The following is a 15815-nucleotide window of genomic DNA, read 5'->3' as shown; positions in this document are numbered from 1 at the left end:
TGGCCGATAAAACCCGTTCGTCAACTGCCGATAACATACGACATAATGATGTCTTCTCCCCCCCACACCCACGATTGCTATAGCACCCCCACCCCCCCACTTCCCTCCCCCTCCTCCATCCCCTCTCTCCCCCTTCCCCTCGTGACACAACCTCCCCTCTTCCCCAACCCCTCACCAACCCCACCTTCAGCCGGGCAACCAATTACGTCTTTATCTTGCCGATGATAAACCTACCTCTCCCCCCCCCCCCTTTCCCCCCCACCCCCCTTCCCCCTACCCCCACCCCCCTTCCCCCCACCCCCCTTCCCCCCACCCCCACCCCCCGTCCCCCCCTCACACCCCGACCACAAGATCACGACGCCACAAGACGAGCTAACAGACAGCTTACCGTGAACGTGCCCACACGCGCACGCGCGCGCTCGCGCGGCCCTTCTGTGGGCGTGTGTGGGGGTGTGTGTGGGTGGATGTTGGAGACCTCTGTGGGGGCGTCTTGATCCTGACGGAGAAGAACACGACACATGAGAGAGGTGGGGGGCGACGTGCCCTTCTTTCTCCTCCTCTTCCTCCTCTTCTCCTCTCTTCCTCTTCCTCCTCCTCCTCCTCTTCCTCCTCTCGTCCACACGGACACGCACACTCACTCCACACACACACACACTCCCGCGTGACTGGGTCTGAGTGGTGATTCGCCCACGTGGCTCGCTGCGCTTCGAACGGATCCGAAGCGTCCCGAACACAAAGGTTCGAACGAGGGAGCGTTCGAACTAGCGTCATAACGAGGGTGGTTGGTAGTTTGGGTGGTGCTCCAGGCAGAGAAAGAGTGTATATGTGTGGGGGTGTGTTTTACACTCGTGTGTTGCTCCCGTATCTTAACCTAGTGTATATTTACGATGTCTTTATTGCTATGTGTGTGTATATAGATGTATATATATATACACACACACACCAGCCAACGCCAGGTATGTGTATAACTACGTATTTGGACTGTATGGGGGAGAGAGGGAGTTTTACAACTCGTGGGGGGCTGCCTGCCTCCCCCCACACCCCACACACCCCACACCCCACACCCCACACCCTCCACACCCCCACACCCCACACACCACACACCCCACACCCCCACACCCCCACACCACACCCCACACCCCCACATCCCACACCCCCACACCCCACACCCCCACAGACCACACCCAACACCCCACACACCCCCACACCCCACACCCCCACACCCCACACACTCCACACCCCTACACCCCACACCCCCACACACCCCACACCCCACACACCCCACACCCTCACACCCCACACCCCCACACCCCACACCCCCACACCCACACACCCCCACACCCCCAAATAAATCAGTCCTTCACTATGCTATAACCATTCCAACTTCTATATTCTATCCATGACACACACTAACAAAACCTCTTTCCCCCTTAATCACCATATCCTCCAACGACCACTTCGCTGTGTTTACGTCATCAGTCTGGGCTTCGAGGATGTACGAGTTACCCCTGACTCTTCTCTCTTCCTTTGTGGGTTATTCTAAAGCTCCAGGTCTCGCCCTGCAGACGCAGCGCTCCCTCAGCTATTGTGTTCCTCTCGACGTTTTCCTTCTATTTTTCTTTTGTGTGTGTGTGTGTATGTGTGTGTGTGTGTGTGTGTGAGTGTGTATGTGTGTGTGTGTGTGTGTGTGTGTGTGTATATGTGTGTGTGTGTGTGTGTGTGTGTGTGTGTGGAAATATGTAATTATCACAATATCATTTTTATCACCATTAGATGAAATACAACTGAAATCCCCTTGTTCGCAGTTTCGTAATTTCTTGTAAACAAAGACTTTTGCCTCCCATTATCATGATTGTAATATAACAGCCTTAATAATCACCTTATAATCTTACAACCTTATTAATCACCTTATAATCTCACAACCTTATTAATCACCTTATAATCTTACAACCTTATTAATCACCTTATAATCTTACAACCTTGTTAATCACCTTATAATCTTACAACCTTGTTAATCACCTTATAATCTTACAACCTTGTTAATCACCTTATAATCTTACAACCCTATAATCCCATTACAATCTTACAATCTCGTTAATCACCTTATAATCTTACAACCTTATTAATCCCCTTATAATCTTACAACTTTATTAATCCCCTTATAATCTTACAACTTTATTAATCCCCTTACAATCTTATAACCTTATTAATCCCCTTACAACCTTACAACCTTGTTAATCACCTTATGATCTTACAACCTTATTAATCCCCTTACAACCTTACAACCTTGTTAATCACCTTATGATCTTACAACCTTATTAATCCCTTTATAATCTTATAACCTTATTAATCCCCCTTACAACCTTACAACCTTATTAATCCCCTTACCATCTTACAACCTTATTAGTCCCCTTATAATCTCACAACCTTATTAATCCCCTTACAACCTTACAACCTTATTAATCCCCTTACAATCTTACAACCTTATTAATCCCCTTACAATCTTACAACCTTATTAATCCCCTTACAATCTTACAACCTTATTAATCCCCTTACAACCTTACAACCTTATTAATCCCCTTACAATCTTACAACTTTATCAATCCCCTTATAATCTTACCTTATTAATCACCTTATCATCTTACAACCATATTAATCCCCTTACAATCTTACAACCTTATTAATCCCCTTACAATCTTACAACACTATCAATCCCCTTATAATCTTACCTTATTAATCACCTTATAATCTTACAACCTTATTAATCCCCTTACAATCTTACAACCTTATTAATCCCCTTACAATCTTACAACCTTATTAATCCCCTTATAATCTTACAACCTTATTAATCCCCTTACAATCTTACAACCTTATTAATCCCCTTACAATCTTACAACATTATTAATCCCCTTATAATCTTACAACCTTATTAATCCCCTTACAATCTTACAACCTTATTAATCCCCTTATAATCTTACAACCTTATTAATCCCCTTACAATCTTACAACCTTATTAATCCCCTTACAATCTTACAACCTTATTAATCCCCTTACAATCTTACAACCTTATTAATCCCCTTATAATCTTACAACCTTATTAATCCCCTTACAATCTTACAACCTTATTAATCCCCTTACAATCTTACAACCTTATTAATCCCCTTACAATCTTACAACCTTATTAATCCCCTTACAATCTTACAACCTTATTAATCCCTTTACAATCTTACAACCTTATTAATCCCCTTAAAATCTTACAACCTTATTAATCCCCTTAAAATCTTACAACCTTATTAATCCCCTTATAATCTTACAACCTTATTAATCCCCTTACAATCTTACAACCTTATTAATCCCCTTATAATCTTACAACCTTATTAATCCCCTTATAATCTTACAACCTTATTAATCCCCTTATTTATCGTACGTCATAATGGCCTGATGTCTTAATACCTCATTTTCTGTGCGCGTGCAGGCTTGTGTGGTGTTGAGGTGGAGAATGAGACGGCGTCGCCAACACAGAGTAAACACACGAGACGGGAGCTGGTGGTGGGCCCCAGGGATGCCAACCCTGACCTCATCACCCCGGAGCAACAGAACAACACTGAGGTCGTCGCACAGGTTGGCGGCACTGCGACCATCAAATGCTACACCCATTTTCTCGGTGACGAAATGGTAAGGAATCATTTATGTTATTTAAACGTATTAAATTATTTATTTATGAGTGTTGTACGTGCAGTTAAGACTTATTTTATAATTGTCAACACATCGTATAGGAAAAAACTAACAGAATTTGATAGAAGACTTATAGAATTTGATGTATTTCATGAAATTGATGTCATTTCCGTTTTCTGTGTCTTTTGTCTCTGAGGAAATTCCCTAAACAATTAATATAATTATTATCACGGTCAATCAGTCAAGATTCTATTTCAAAATAATTCCTAATTATTACGTTAGGTCAGATCTACGCTACACAAGCGTTTATAACTTCGCTATTTTCATATTTATTATGTTATAGCACCAACTGTATCACGTGGGCAATATATGATATATATATATATATATATATATATATATATATATATATATATATATATATATATATATATATATATATATGTGTGTGTGTGTGTGTGAGTGTGTGTGTGTGTGTGTTCCCATGAATCCACGAAGAAAATGAAACACGATAAGTTCCCAAGTGCACTTTCGTGTAATAATCACATCATCATGGTATAGTGATCATTCCTTACGTCTTGGCCGCTTGGAGACCGAGGTGAGCTACGGCTCAGTCCTTCAAGGGCTAAGGTCAAAGGTCACGCCCTTATCGTACTCAAAGGGTCATCGTCATTAGCTCTAAAGGGTAGTTGCTTAACAACTGAGGGTCTTTTAACCCTAACTAATCAAATTTGACCAGAAAAAAAAGATATTTTTAAACACCTTTTCCATTTACGATAATCATAAGGCCATAAACACCTTTATCATATAAATAACCATTGTCAAAGGTCACTCACACATACGAGCATTCTATTGTACTCATGAGATTAATCCTTTCTGCTCTTATGGCAGTTAATCATCGATTAATATTGAGCATCAAAGGAACTCTATCATCCCAGACATACCAGTGGCCTTTTCCCCCTTCCTCTGTGAACTGCACGATACAGCTGATGTATTGTACAGCTGTAGTGGATTTATTCATCTGCTCCATTTGCAGTATTACAGCACACGTGGCTGGGTTTTTTTTTTTCTCTCTCTCTCTTTCTTTCTCGTCTAGATTTTGCCCAGAGATTATTTCTATCCTTCGAGGTAGAGTAATGCAATGGTTTGGAAATAACTAAGTTTGGCATTGGGTATTATTACATTTCATGAATTATCATATTAAGTAATGGACTTATGATTACACATCCCTGTGTCTACGGTGTGGAGAATTATTTTGATCATTGCATTTGAACCAAACAAAGCCAACAAAAACAACTTTAAAACTAAGATGGAGCCATAAAAAATTATTATACGTAAGGGGATGACTCCGTAAATCATTTTCTTTACCAACTTTATACCTTAACCCTCTCCCCACACACACAAAAAAAAAAATTATTTCCTTTACCTCTCCGTAAAGAGAGATCCTAACATAGATTTTTCCCAGAGCGCAAGTGGAATATTAATGACAGGGTTCGAGTCTTTGGACGAACGTTATCAAAGCAAGTCATAACGTATACGAATGCTACTAAACCCCTTTCCTTTCCCTTAACCCCTTCCTTCCCCTAACCCCTTTAACCCCTACCTACCTACCTACCTACCTACCTACCACCCCACTTTTCCCACCTTCCCCCATCCCGCCACTCAATAATGAATAAAAAATGGAGGAGGAGGAGGAGGAGGAGGAGGGGGAGAGGGAGGGAGGAAAGGGGGCTTCATGCAAATCACGTATTCTCGTGTTGGTTTTCGACCATATCTTCATGTTTTAAATTTTTTTTTTGGGGGGGGGACAAGCGAACCTCTGAACTGGCCTGTGTATATTTGAGTCTAGCTAGCCTTATATATGTGATTATATTGCTATTGAGATGATTATATTTATGATTATATTATCATTTTATGATTATATTGCTATTTTGGTGATTACATTATGAGTATATTTCTATTTTGGTGACTTTTTATTATATTGCTATTTTTGTGACTATTTTTATTAATATATTGCTATTTTGGTGATTACATTATGATTATATTGCTAATTTGGTGATTTTTTATGATTATATTGGTATTTTGGTGACTTTATATTGCTATTTTGGTGATTAGATTATGATTATATTGCTATTTTGGTGATTATTTCATGATTATATTGCTATTTTGGAACTATTTGATGATTATATTGCTATTTTGGTGATTACATTATGATTATATTGCTATTTTAGTGATTATATTATGATTATATTGCTAGTTTGGTGATTACATTATGATTATATTGCTATTTTGGTGATTACATTATGATTATATTGCTATTTTGGTGATTATATTATGATTATATTGCTATTTTGATGATTATATTATGATTATATTGCTAGTTTGGTGATTACATTATGATTATATTGCTATTTTGGTGATTATATTATGATTATATTGCTATTTTGATGATTATATTATGATTATATTGCTAGTTTGGTGATTACATTATGATTATATTGCTAGTTTGGTGATTACATTGATTATATTGCTATTTTGGTGATTATACTATGATTATATTGCTATTTTGGTGATTATATTTATGATTATATTTGTGATTACCCACGGACCAATTCATATGAGAAAGTCCTGGTATATCCCATGCCCTCTTTCTGAAAGGCTCCTGCAGCCCAAGGCTGCGCTATCTCCAGTAGCAGGGAAATGTAGATTCCCTCGGAGTGAAAAGATCTTTTTTTTTGATGGAATTATTCTCAATTGAATACAACAATCTCGCCAAAGGTGTCTTCACACACACACACACTCGGAGTGTGACCTCTTGCAAGCAAGGAGAGAGAGAGAGAGAGAGAGAGAGAGAGAGAGAGAGAGAGAGAGAGAGGGAGAGAGAGAGAGAGGGGAGAGAGAGAGAGGAGAGAGAGAGAGAGAGAGAGAGAGAGAGAGAGAGAGAGAGAGAGAGAGAGAAATGTTAGATAATCCTATCTATCAATTGCTCTGCTATTGTGTGGTGAAAGAAGTGGCTACTTCCTTCTCTTCCTTCATTGGTTCTGAAAGAAGGAAAACATTCATGCTAAAGATTACAATAGAAAGAGGTACGACCCCTTGAGCCCGAGGGTACGATCCTTGAGCACGACGGTACGTACCGTCCAAGGATCGTACCGTCGTGTTCAAGGGTCGTACCGTCGCGCTCAAGGGTCGTACCGTCGTGCTCAAGGGTCGAACAATGGCCCTCATGGGGTCGTATCATCGTGCTCATGGGTCGTGGCACGCCCTCGTGCTCATGGGGTCGTGCCCTCGTGCTTATAGGGTTGCACAGTCATAGTCAATGGTCGTACCGTCGTGCTCAAGGGTCGTCAGGTCGTGCTCAAGGGTCGTACAATCGCCCTCATGGGGTCGTATCATCGTGCTCATGGGTCGTGCCTACGTGCTCATGGGGTCGTACCGTCATGGTCAGAGGTCGGCCCGTTGTACACAAGTGTCGTACGGTCGTGTTCAAGAGTCGTACTATCGCCCTCATGGGGTCGTATCATCGTCCTCATGGGTCGTACCCTCGTGCTCATGGGGTCGTACCAGGACAATATAGAATATTGGACATCCAGCAGCTACATTTTGCCTACTGGCTTAAATCTGTGTTAGAGCTGCGCTTTGAAAATATATTTCTCTCTCTCTCAGAAAGAAAAAAAAATATCTCAAAATATTCCGTAAACATTGCGTGTATATGTAACTCAGTTTATCCCTCCAACATTTTCCCCTCTGATATATATATATATATATATATATATATATATATATATATATATATATATATATATATATATATATATATATATATATATATACATATATATATATATATATATATATATATATATATATATATATATATATATATATATATATATTGGAAAGGATCACAATTTTGCGCGTGATCAAGATATTCCTATGAGTCCACGGGGAAAATGAAACACGAAAAGTGCACTTTCGTGTAATAATCACATCATCAGGGGAGACACAAGAGAGAAATATAACAGTCAGTTGATATACATCGAAGAGACGAAGCTAGGACGCCATTTGGTAAACATGTGATTGTCCAAAACATACAACGAGCGTACATAAACTTATCATTTTACAAATCTTATCAACAATAAAGTTATCTAATTTGTATAGACCATCACTAATATTAAGATTATAATTCTTTGTGTATCTAATAGTAGAAGATTCAATCATATTTCTCTTGGTAATAGAGTTAGAGTTAGTAACTGAGATGGCGTTACTCCAGTCAATACAATGATCATAGTTTTTAAGATGATTAAACAAGGCATTTGATTCTTGTCCCGTTCTTATACTATATTTATGTTGCTTAAGTCTAACAGAAAGATCCTTACCAGTCTGACCAACATAAAATTTATCACAGTTTCCACAAGGCACTTTATAGATGCAACCAAAAGAATTTTCTGGTGAATTCCTGATTAAGATATTCTTTATAGTATTATTGTTGCTAAAGGCAACATTTACATTAAAGGATTTAAGCAACATGGGAAGCAAAGTGAAATCATTATTAAAAGGGAAAACTAAAAGATTCTTGGTGTCAATGGGAGGTTTGGGCTCAACTCTTTAAAATGATTTCTTTGCTAACTTAAGGGATTTATCAATGAAAGATCTAGGGTACTTTAACTTAGATCCAATAGAATATATCTCTCAAACTCATCATCAATAAACTCTGGACTGCAAATACGTAATGCCCTTAGGAACATAGATTGAAATGATGATTTAACTCTGTCATGTTGGGATGAGTAATAATGGATATATGAGCATACATTGGTGTGTTTTCTGTATATGCTAAACTTAAACTTGTTTCCTTGTCTATGGATCATGCAATCTAAAAATGGTAACATACCATTATTTTCATTTTCTACAGTAAATTTGATGGAAGGTACTAAATTGTTAAGTAAGGGGAGAAATATTTGTAAATTTTCATTTGTTAGCCAAACACAAAGAACATCACCTACATACCTAAACCAAATTGCATTAGAAGGTAAGATATTCCTTAGTAATTTTGTTTCAAAAAAATCCATATAAAGATTACTTAGTACAGGTGAAAGAGGGTTACCCAATGCCATACCAAATTTTTGAGCATAATAATCTCCATTAAATTGAAATACACAGTCTTTTATACACAATTTTATCAGTTCCAGTTGATGACCTTTTTAGAATATTTATTTGATGTCTTGGATGATATTCATTTACCTGTTTCAAAGTCTAACGCCATCTCAGTTGTTAACTCTAACTCTATTACCAAGAGAAATATCATTGAATCTTCTATTATTAAATACACAAAGAATTATAATCTTAATATTAGTGATGGTCAATACAAATTAGATAACTTTATTGTTGATAAGATTTGTAAAATGATAAGTTTATGAACGCTCGTTGTATGTTTTGGACAATCACATGTTTACCAAATGGCGTCCTAGTTTCGTCTCTTCGATGTATATCAACTGACTGTTATATTTCTCTCTTGTGTCTCCCCTGATGATGTGATTATTACACGAAAGTGCACTTGGGAACTTTTCGTGTTTCATTTTCCCCGTGGACTCATAGGAATATATATATATATATATATATATATATATATATATGTATATGTATATATATATATATATATATATATATATATATATATATATATATATATATATATATATATATATATCCCTGGGGATAGGGGAGCAAGAATACTTCCCACGTATTCCCTGCGTGTCGTAGAAGGCGACTAAAAGGGGAGGGAGCGGGGGGCTGGAAATCCTCCCCTCTCGTTTTTTTTTTTTTTTTTTTTAATTTTCCAAAAGAAGGAACAGAGAATTGGGCCAGGTGAGGGTAGTCCCTCAAAGGCTCAGTCCTCTGTTCTTAACGCTACCTCGCTAATGCGGGAAATGGCGAATAGTTTGAAAGAAAGAAAAAAAAAAAAAAATATATATATATATATATATATATATATATATATATATATATATATATATATATATATGTATATATATATATATATATATATATATATATATATATATATATATATATATATATATATATATATACATATGTGTGTGTGTGTGTGTGTGTGTGTGTGTGTGTGTGTGTTCTATTATCACATGACAGCTAGAGACTGAGTGTGAACGAATGGGGCCTTTGTTGTCTTTTCCTAGCGCTACCTCGCACACATGAGGGGGGAGGGGGTTGTTATTCCATGTGTGGCGAGGTGGCGATGGGAATGAATAAAGGCAGACAATATGAATTATGTACATGGGTATATATGTCTATGTCTGTGTGGGTGTATATATGTATACATTGAGATGTATAGGTATGTATATTTGCGGGTGTGGACGTGTATGTATATACATGTGTATGTGGGTGGGTTGGGCCATTCTTTCGTCTGTTTCCTTGCGCTACCTTGCTAACGCGGGAGACAGCAATAAAGCAAAATAAAAAAAATGTTCTATTCATATCATTAATTATACTTTGTAATTGTCTCCCGCGTTAGCAAGGTAGCGCAAGGATACACACGAAAGAATGGCCCAACTCACCTATATCTACATGTATATACATAAACGCCCATACATGCACGTTTCAACGTGTTAATTAAATGCTTAACATTACAAAATGCAGTCTTTTGACTCCAAATACTTAATCACCATATAAGATAACATCTATACAAACATGTTCATTAAAATCTGAGAAAGTTGAAAATCTGAGCAAAATGCAATGCTATACATAGCTTAGGTTTTTCGTGATTTATTTTGAAAAAATGGATTTTCTTGCAAATTTCAGCATAGATACTCTTAATTATGGTGAATAAGAATCTGTGGGCAAAACCTATGAATTCGTATAATTAGTCGAGTAATTTGCATATGAATATCATAATCAATCCAAGTGTTATGTAAGCACTTGATATTAGGAAATGCAGTCTTTTGACACCAAATACATAATCACCATATAGAATAATATCTATACGCAGATTTTCATTAAAATCTGAGGAAGTTGAAAATCTGAACAAAATGCATAGATTGTGGATTTTTCTTGATTTTTTTTTTGAAGAATGGATTTTCTTGAAAATTTCAGCATAGATTCTCTCAAGTATGCTGAAAAAGAATTAGCGGTCAAAACCTAAAAATTCGTATTATCAATTGAGTAATTAGCATGCGAAAATTATCATAATTAGTCCAAGTGTTAATTAAATGCTTAATTTTACGAAATGCAGTCTTTTGACCAAATACTTTATCACCACATAAAGTAACACCTATACACTGATTTTCATTAAAAACGGAAGTTGAAAATCTGACCAAATGCAGATTTTTCTTGATTTTTTGAAAATATGGATTTTCTTCAAAATATCAGCATAGATGCTCTAATATATGCTGAATAAGAATATGTGGTCAAAACCTTGAAATTCGTATAATCAATCGAGTAATTAACATGTGAATATTATGTTAATTAATCCAAATGTTTAATTAACGCTTGATATTACGAAATGCATTTTTTTTACTCCAAATACTTAATTATCATATAGAATATCACCTATTCCCAGATTTTCATTAAATTCTGAGGAAGTTGAATGTCTGGCGAAGATACCAGGATATTTCTCGATTCTTTTTGAAGAAATGGATTTTCTTCAAAATTTCTACATAGGTATCTTTACGTATGGTGAATAAGAATTTGTGGTCAGGATCTAAAACTGTCTTAAGATTAATAGAGTAATTAGCATACGAATATTATAATTCATCCAAGTGTTAATGAAACGCTTAATATTACGAAAGGCAGTCCTTTGATTCCAGATACTTAATCACCATACATAATAACTTCTATACACAAATTCTCATTAAAATCTGAAGAATTTGAAAATCTGATGAAAATGCATGGCTTTATCTTAGGATTTTTCTTGATCTTTGGTGAATGGTGAAAAAGAATTTCTAGTCAAAACCTAAAAATTCGTATAATTGATGGTGTAATTAGCATTTGAATATTATTATAATATATCCAAATGTTAATTAAACGCCTTATATCATGAAATGCATTCCTTTACCCCAAATACTTAATCACCGTATATGATAACTTCTTTATACAAATTTTCATTAAGATCTGAGGCAGACGAAAATCTTATCAAAATACATGGCTATAACATAGCATTTTTCTTGATTTTTTTAAAACAATGGATTTTTTTTTCAAAATCTCAGCATAGATATTTTTACCTAAGATGAATAAGAATCTGCGATCAAATCCTAAAAGTTCGTATAATCAATCGAGTATTTAGCATGTGAATATTACTATAATTAATCCAAGTGTTACTTAAACGTTTAATATTACGAAATGAAGTCTTTTGACTCCAAATACTTAATCACCATATAGAATAACATTTATTACCACATTTTCATTAAAATCTGAGGAGGTTGAAAATCTGAGCAAAATGCTAGAGTTTATAGCCAAGACTTTTTCTGGATTTTTTTAAAGAATGGATTTTTTTTTTTTTTGCAAATTTCAGCATAGGTGCTCCTGATTATGGTGAATAAGAATCTGTGGTGAAAACCTGAAAATTCGTATAACTAGTCGAGTAATTAGCATATAAATATTACCATAATTCATCCAAGTATTAATCAAATGCTTAATTTTACAAAATGCAGCTTTTTAACGCTAAATACTTAATCACCATCTAAAGTAACACCTATACAATGATTTTCATTAAATTCTGAGGAAGTTGAAAATCTGGGCAAAATGCCATGTAGTTTAGGATTCTTCTCGATTTTATTTTCAAAATTGGATCTTTTTCAAAATTTCAGTATGGGTATTTTTTACGTATGGTGAATATTAATTTGCAGTCAAAACCTAAAAATTCATATGACTGATAGAGCAATTAGCATTTGAATGTAATTATAATTGATGCAAGTGTTGATTAAATGTTTATTATCACGAAATGCAGTTCTTTGACTCCAAATGCTTAATCACCATATAGAATAACTTCTATACTCAAATTCTCATTAAAATCTGAGGAAGTTCAAAATCTGATAAAATGCAAGGCTATGTATACCCGAGAATTTTTCTTGATTTTATCTTTTTTAAAGAAATAGGGTTTCTTCAAAATTTCAGCATAGATATTTTTAGCATGATGAATAAGAATTTTAGGCCAAAACCTAAAACTTCATATCATTAATAGAGGAATTATCATAAGAATATTATTATAACTAATCCAAGTGTTGATTAAACGTTTAATATTAGGCAATGCAGTTATTTGACTCCAACTATTCAACCACCGTATAGAATAACTTCTATTAACAAATTTTCATTAATATCTGAGGAAGATGAAAATCTGATGAAATGCTTGGCTGAACCCTAGGATTTTCTTGATCTTATTTAAAGAAACGAATTTTTTTTTTCAAAATTTCTGTATAGATATTATTACGTATGGTGAATAAAAAATTGTGGTCAAAACCTAAAAATTCTTTTAATTAGTAGAGTAATTAGCATATGAATATCATTATAATCAATCCAAGTGTTAATTAAACGCTTAATAATCCGAAATGCATTTTCTTACTCAAAATACTTAATCACCATATAGAATAACTTCTATAAATAAATTCTCATTAGAATCTGAGGAAGCTGAAAATCCAATGAAAATGCAAAGCTATACCATAGGATTTTTCTTGATTTTTTGAAGAGATGGATCTTCTTCAAAATATCAGCATAGTTATTCTTATGTATGGTGAATAGGAATTTGTGGTCAAAAACTAAAAATTCCTATAATCAATATAGTAATTAGCATTTGAATATCATCATAATTAATCCAAGTGTTAATAAAACGCCTATTGTTAAGAAATGTAGGTCTTTTACTCCTAATACTTAATCATTATATAGAATAACTTCTATACACAAATTTTCATTAAAATCTGAGGAAGTTGAAAATCTGATCAAGATGCAAGGCTATACCATAGGTTTTTTTTTACATTCTTTTTTTGAAATAATGTATTTTGTTCAAAATTTCAGCATAGATATCTTTACATATGGTGATTAAGAATTTGCCTGTCAGAACCTAAAATTCTTATAATTGATAGAGTAATTAGAATATGAATATTATCATTATTAATCCAAGTATTGATTAAACGCTTAATATTACGAAATACAGTTTTTTTTTTTACTTTAGATACTTAATCACCATATAGAATAACTCCTATAAACAAATTCTCATTAAAATCTGAGGAAGCTGAAAATCTAATGAAAATGCAAAGCTATACCATAGGACTTTTCTTGATTTTTTGAAGAGATGGATCTTCTTCAAAATATCAACATAGTTATTTTTACGTATGGTGAATAGGAATTTATGGTCAAAAACTAAAAATTCCTATAATCAATATAGTAATTAGCATTTGAATATTATCATAATTAATCCAAGTGTTAATTAAACGCCTATTGTTAAGAAATGTAGGTCTTTTACTCCAAATACTTAATCATTATATAGAATAACTTCTATACACAAATTTTCATTAAAATCTGAGGAAGTTGAAAATCTGATGAAAATGCAAGGCTATATATATGCTATATGATTTTTCTTGACTTTCTTTTTTTTTTCTTTTTTGAAATAATGGATTTTCTTCAAAATTTCAGCATAGAAATCTTTACGTATGGTGAATAGGAATTTGTGGTCAAAAACTAAAAATTCCTATAATCAATATGGTAATGAGCGTATGAATTTTATCATAATTAATCCAAGTGTTAATTAAACGCTTAATATTACGAAATGCAGTTTTTTCACTCCAAATATTTAATCACCATATAGAATAATTTCAATACACAAATTTTTATTAAAATCTGAGTCAGCTGAAAATCTGATCAAAATGCAAGGCTCTTTCATAGGATGTTTTCTGATTTTTTTAAAGAATGGATTTTCTACAAAATCTCAGCATAGATATTTTTACGTATGTTGAATAAGAATCTGTGGTCGAAGCCAAAAAATTCGTGTAATTAATCGAGTATTTAGGATTTGAATATTATCATAATTAATCGAAGATTTATCTAAACGCTTAATATTAGGAAATGCAGTCTTTTGACTGCAAATACTTAATCACTATATAGAATAACATGAATTCCTAGATTTTCATTAAAATCCGAGGAGGTTGAAAATCTTCGCAAAATGCTAAGATAGAAAGCCGAGGATTTTTCTTGATTATTTTAAATGCATTTTTTTTTTTTTTTTTTTGCAAATTCAGCATAGATGCTCTTAATTATACTAAAGAAGAAACCGTGATCAAAACCTAAAAAACGTATAATCAGTCGAGTGATTGGCATATGAATATTATTATAATTAATCCAAGTGTTAATCAAATGCTTAATTAAAGAAATGCAGGCTTTTGACGCCAAATGCTTAATCACCATATAGAATAACATTAATACACAGATTTTCATTAAATTCTTAGGAAGTTGAATGTCTTAGCAAAATGCTAGGATTTTTTCTCGATTCTTTTTGAAGAAATGAAATTTCTTCAAAATTTCAGCATAGATATTTTTTTACGTATGGTAAAACAAGTTTTACGGTCAAAATCTAAAACTTCTTAAAGATAAAACAGTAGTTAGCATGTGAATATTATCATGATTAATCCAAGTGTTGATTAAATGCTTAATATTATGAAATGCAGTTTTTTTTTTACTCCAAATATTAATCACCATATAGAATAACCTTTATAAACAAATTCTCATTAAATTCAGAGGAAGTAGAAATTCTGGTGAAAATGCAAAGCTATACCAAAGGATTTTTCTTGATTTTTTGTAGGCATGGATTTTCTTCAAAATTTCAGCATAGATATTCTTAAGTATGGTGAAAAAGAATTTGCGGTCAAAACATGAAAATTCGTATAATTGATAGAGTAATTAGCATTTGAATTTTATTGTAATTGATGCAAGTGTCAATTAAACACCTAATATCATGAAATGCTGTCCTTTGGCTTCAAATACTTAATCACAATATAAAATAACTTTTATACACAAATTTTCATTAAAATCTGAGGAAGTTGATAGTCTGATCAAAATGCCTTGCATTTTGATCAGATTTTTCTTGAGTTTTTGAAACGATGGATTTTAGTCAAAATTTCAGCATACATATTTTTACG

General features: G+C 34.3%; 1 protein-coding gene across 2 annotated transcripts in view; it reads left to right on the top strand.

Annotated features, from left to right (window-relative positions):
• The window catches only part of LOC139759804 (zwei Ig domain protein zig-8-like), a 285121-nt gene that overhangs the window by 176251 nt on the left and 93055 nt on the right, over nt 1–15815 (top strand). Inside the window, exons 1-2 of one of the 2 annotated variants that reach the window (XM_071682280.1) lie at nt 821–956; nt 3476–3675. In XM_071682280.1, the coding sequence (XP_071538381.1) occupies nt 824–956; nt 3476–3675 (333 nt within the window). In that variant the 5' untranslated portion in view covers nt 821–823. Of the gene's footprint in view, nt 1–820; nt 957–3475; nt 3676–15815 lie in introns of those variants that run through there. The other variant, XM_071682281.1, reaches the window with a different exon arrangement.

The sequence above is a fragment of the Panulirus ornatus genome, chromosome 34, assembly GCF_036320965.1.
Source record: "Panulirus ornatus isolate Po-2019 chromosome 34, ASM3632096v1, whole genome shotgun sequence".
In the NCBI taxonomy this organism is placed as follows: Eukaryota; Metazoa; Arthropoda; class Malacostraca; order Decapoda; family Palinuridae; genus Panulirus; species Panulirus ornatus.
The sequence above is the reverse complement of the archived record's forward strand: the minus strand, read 5'-3'. Positions and strand labels throughout refer to the sequence as shown.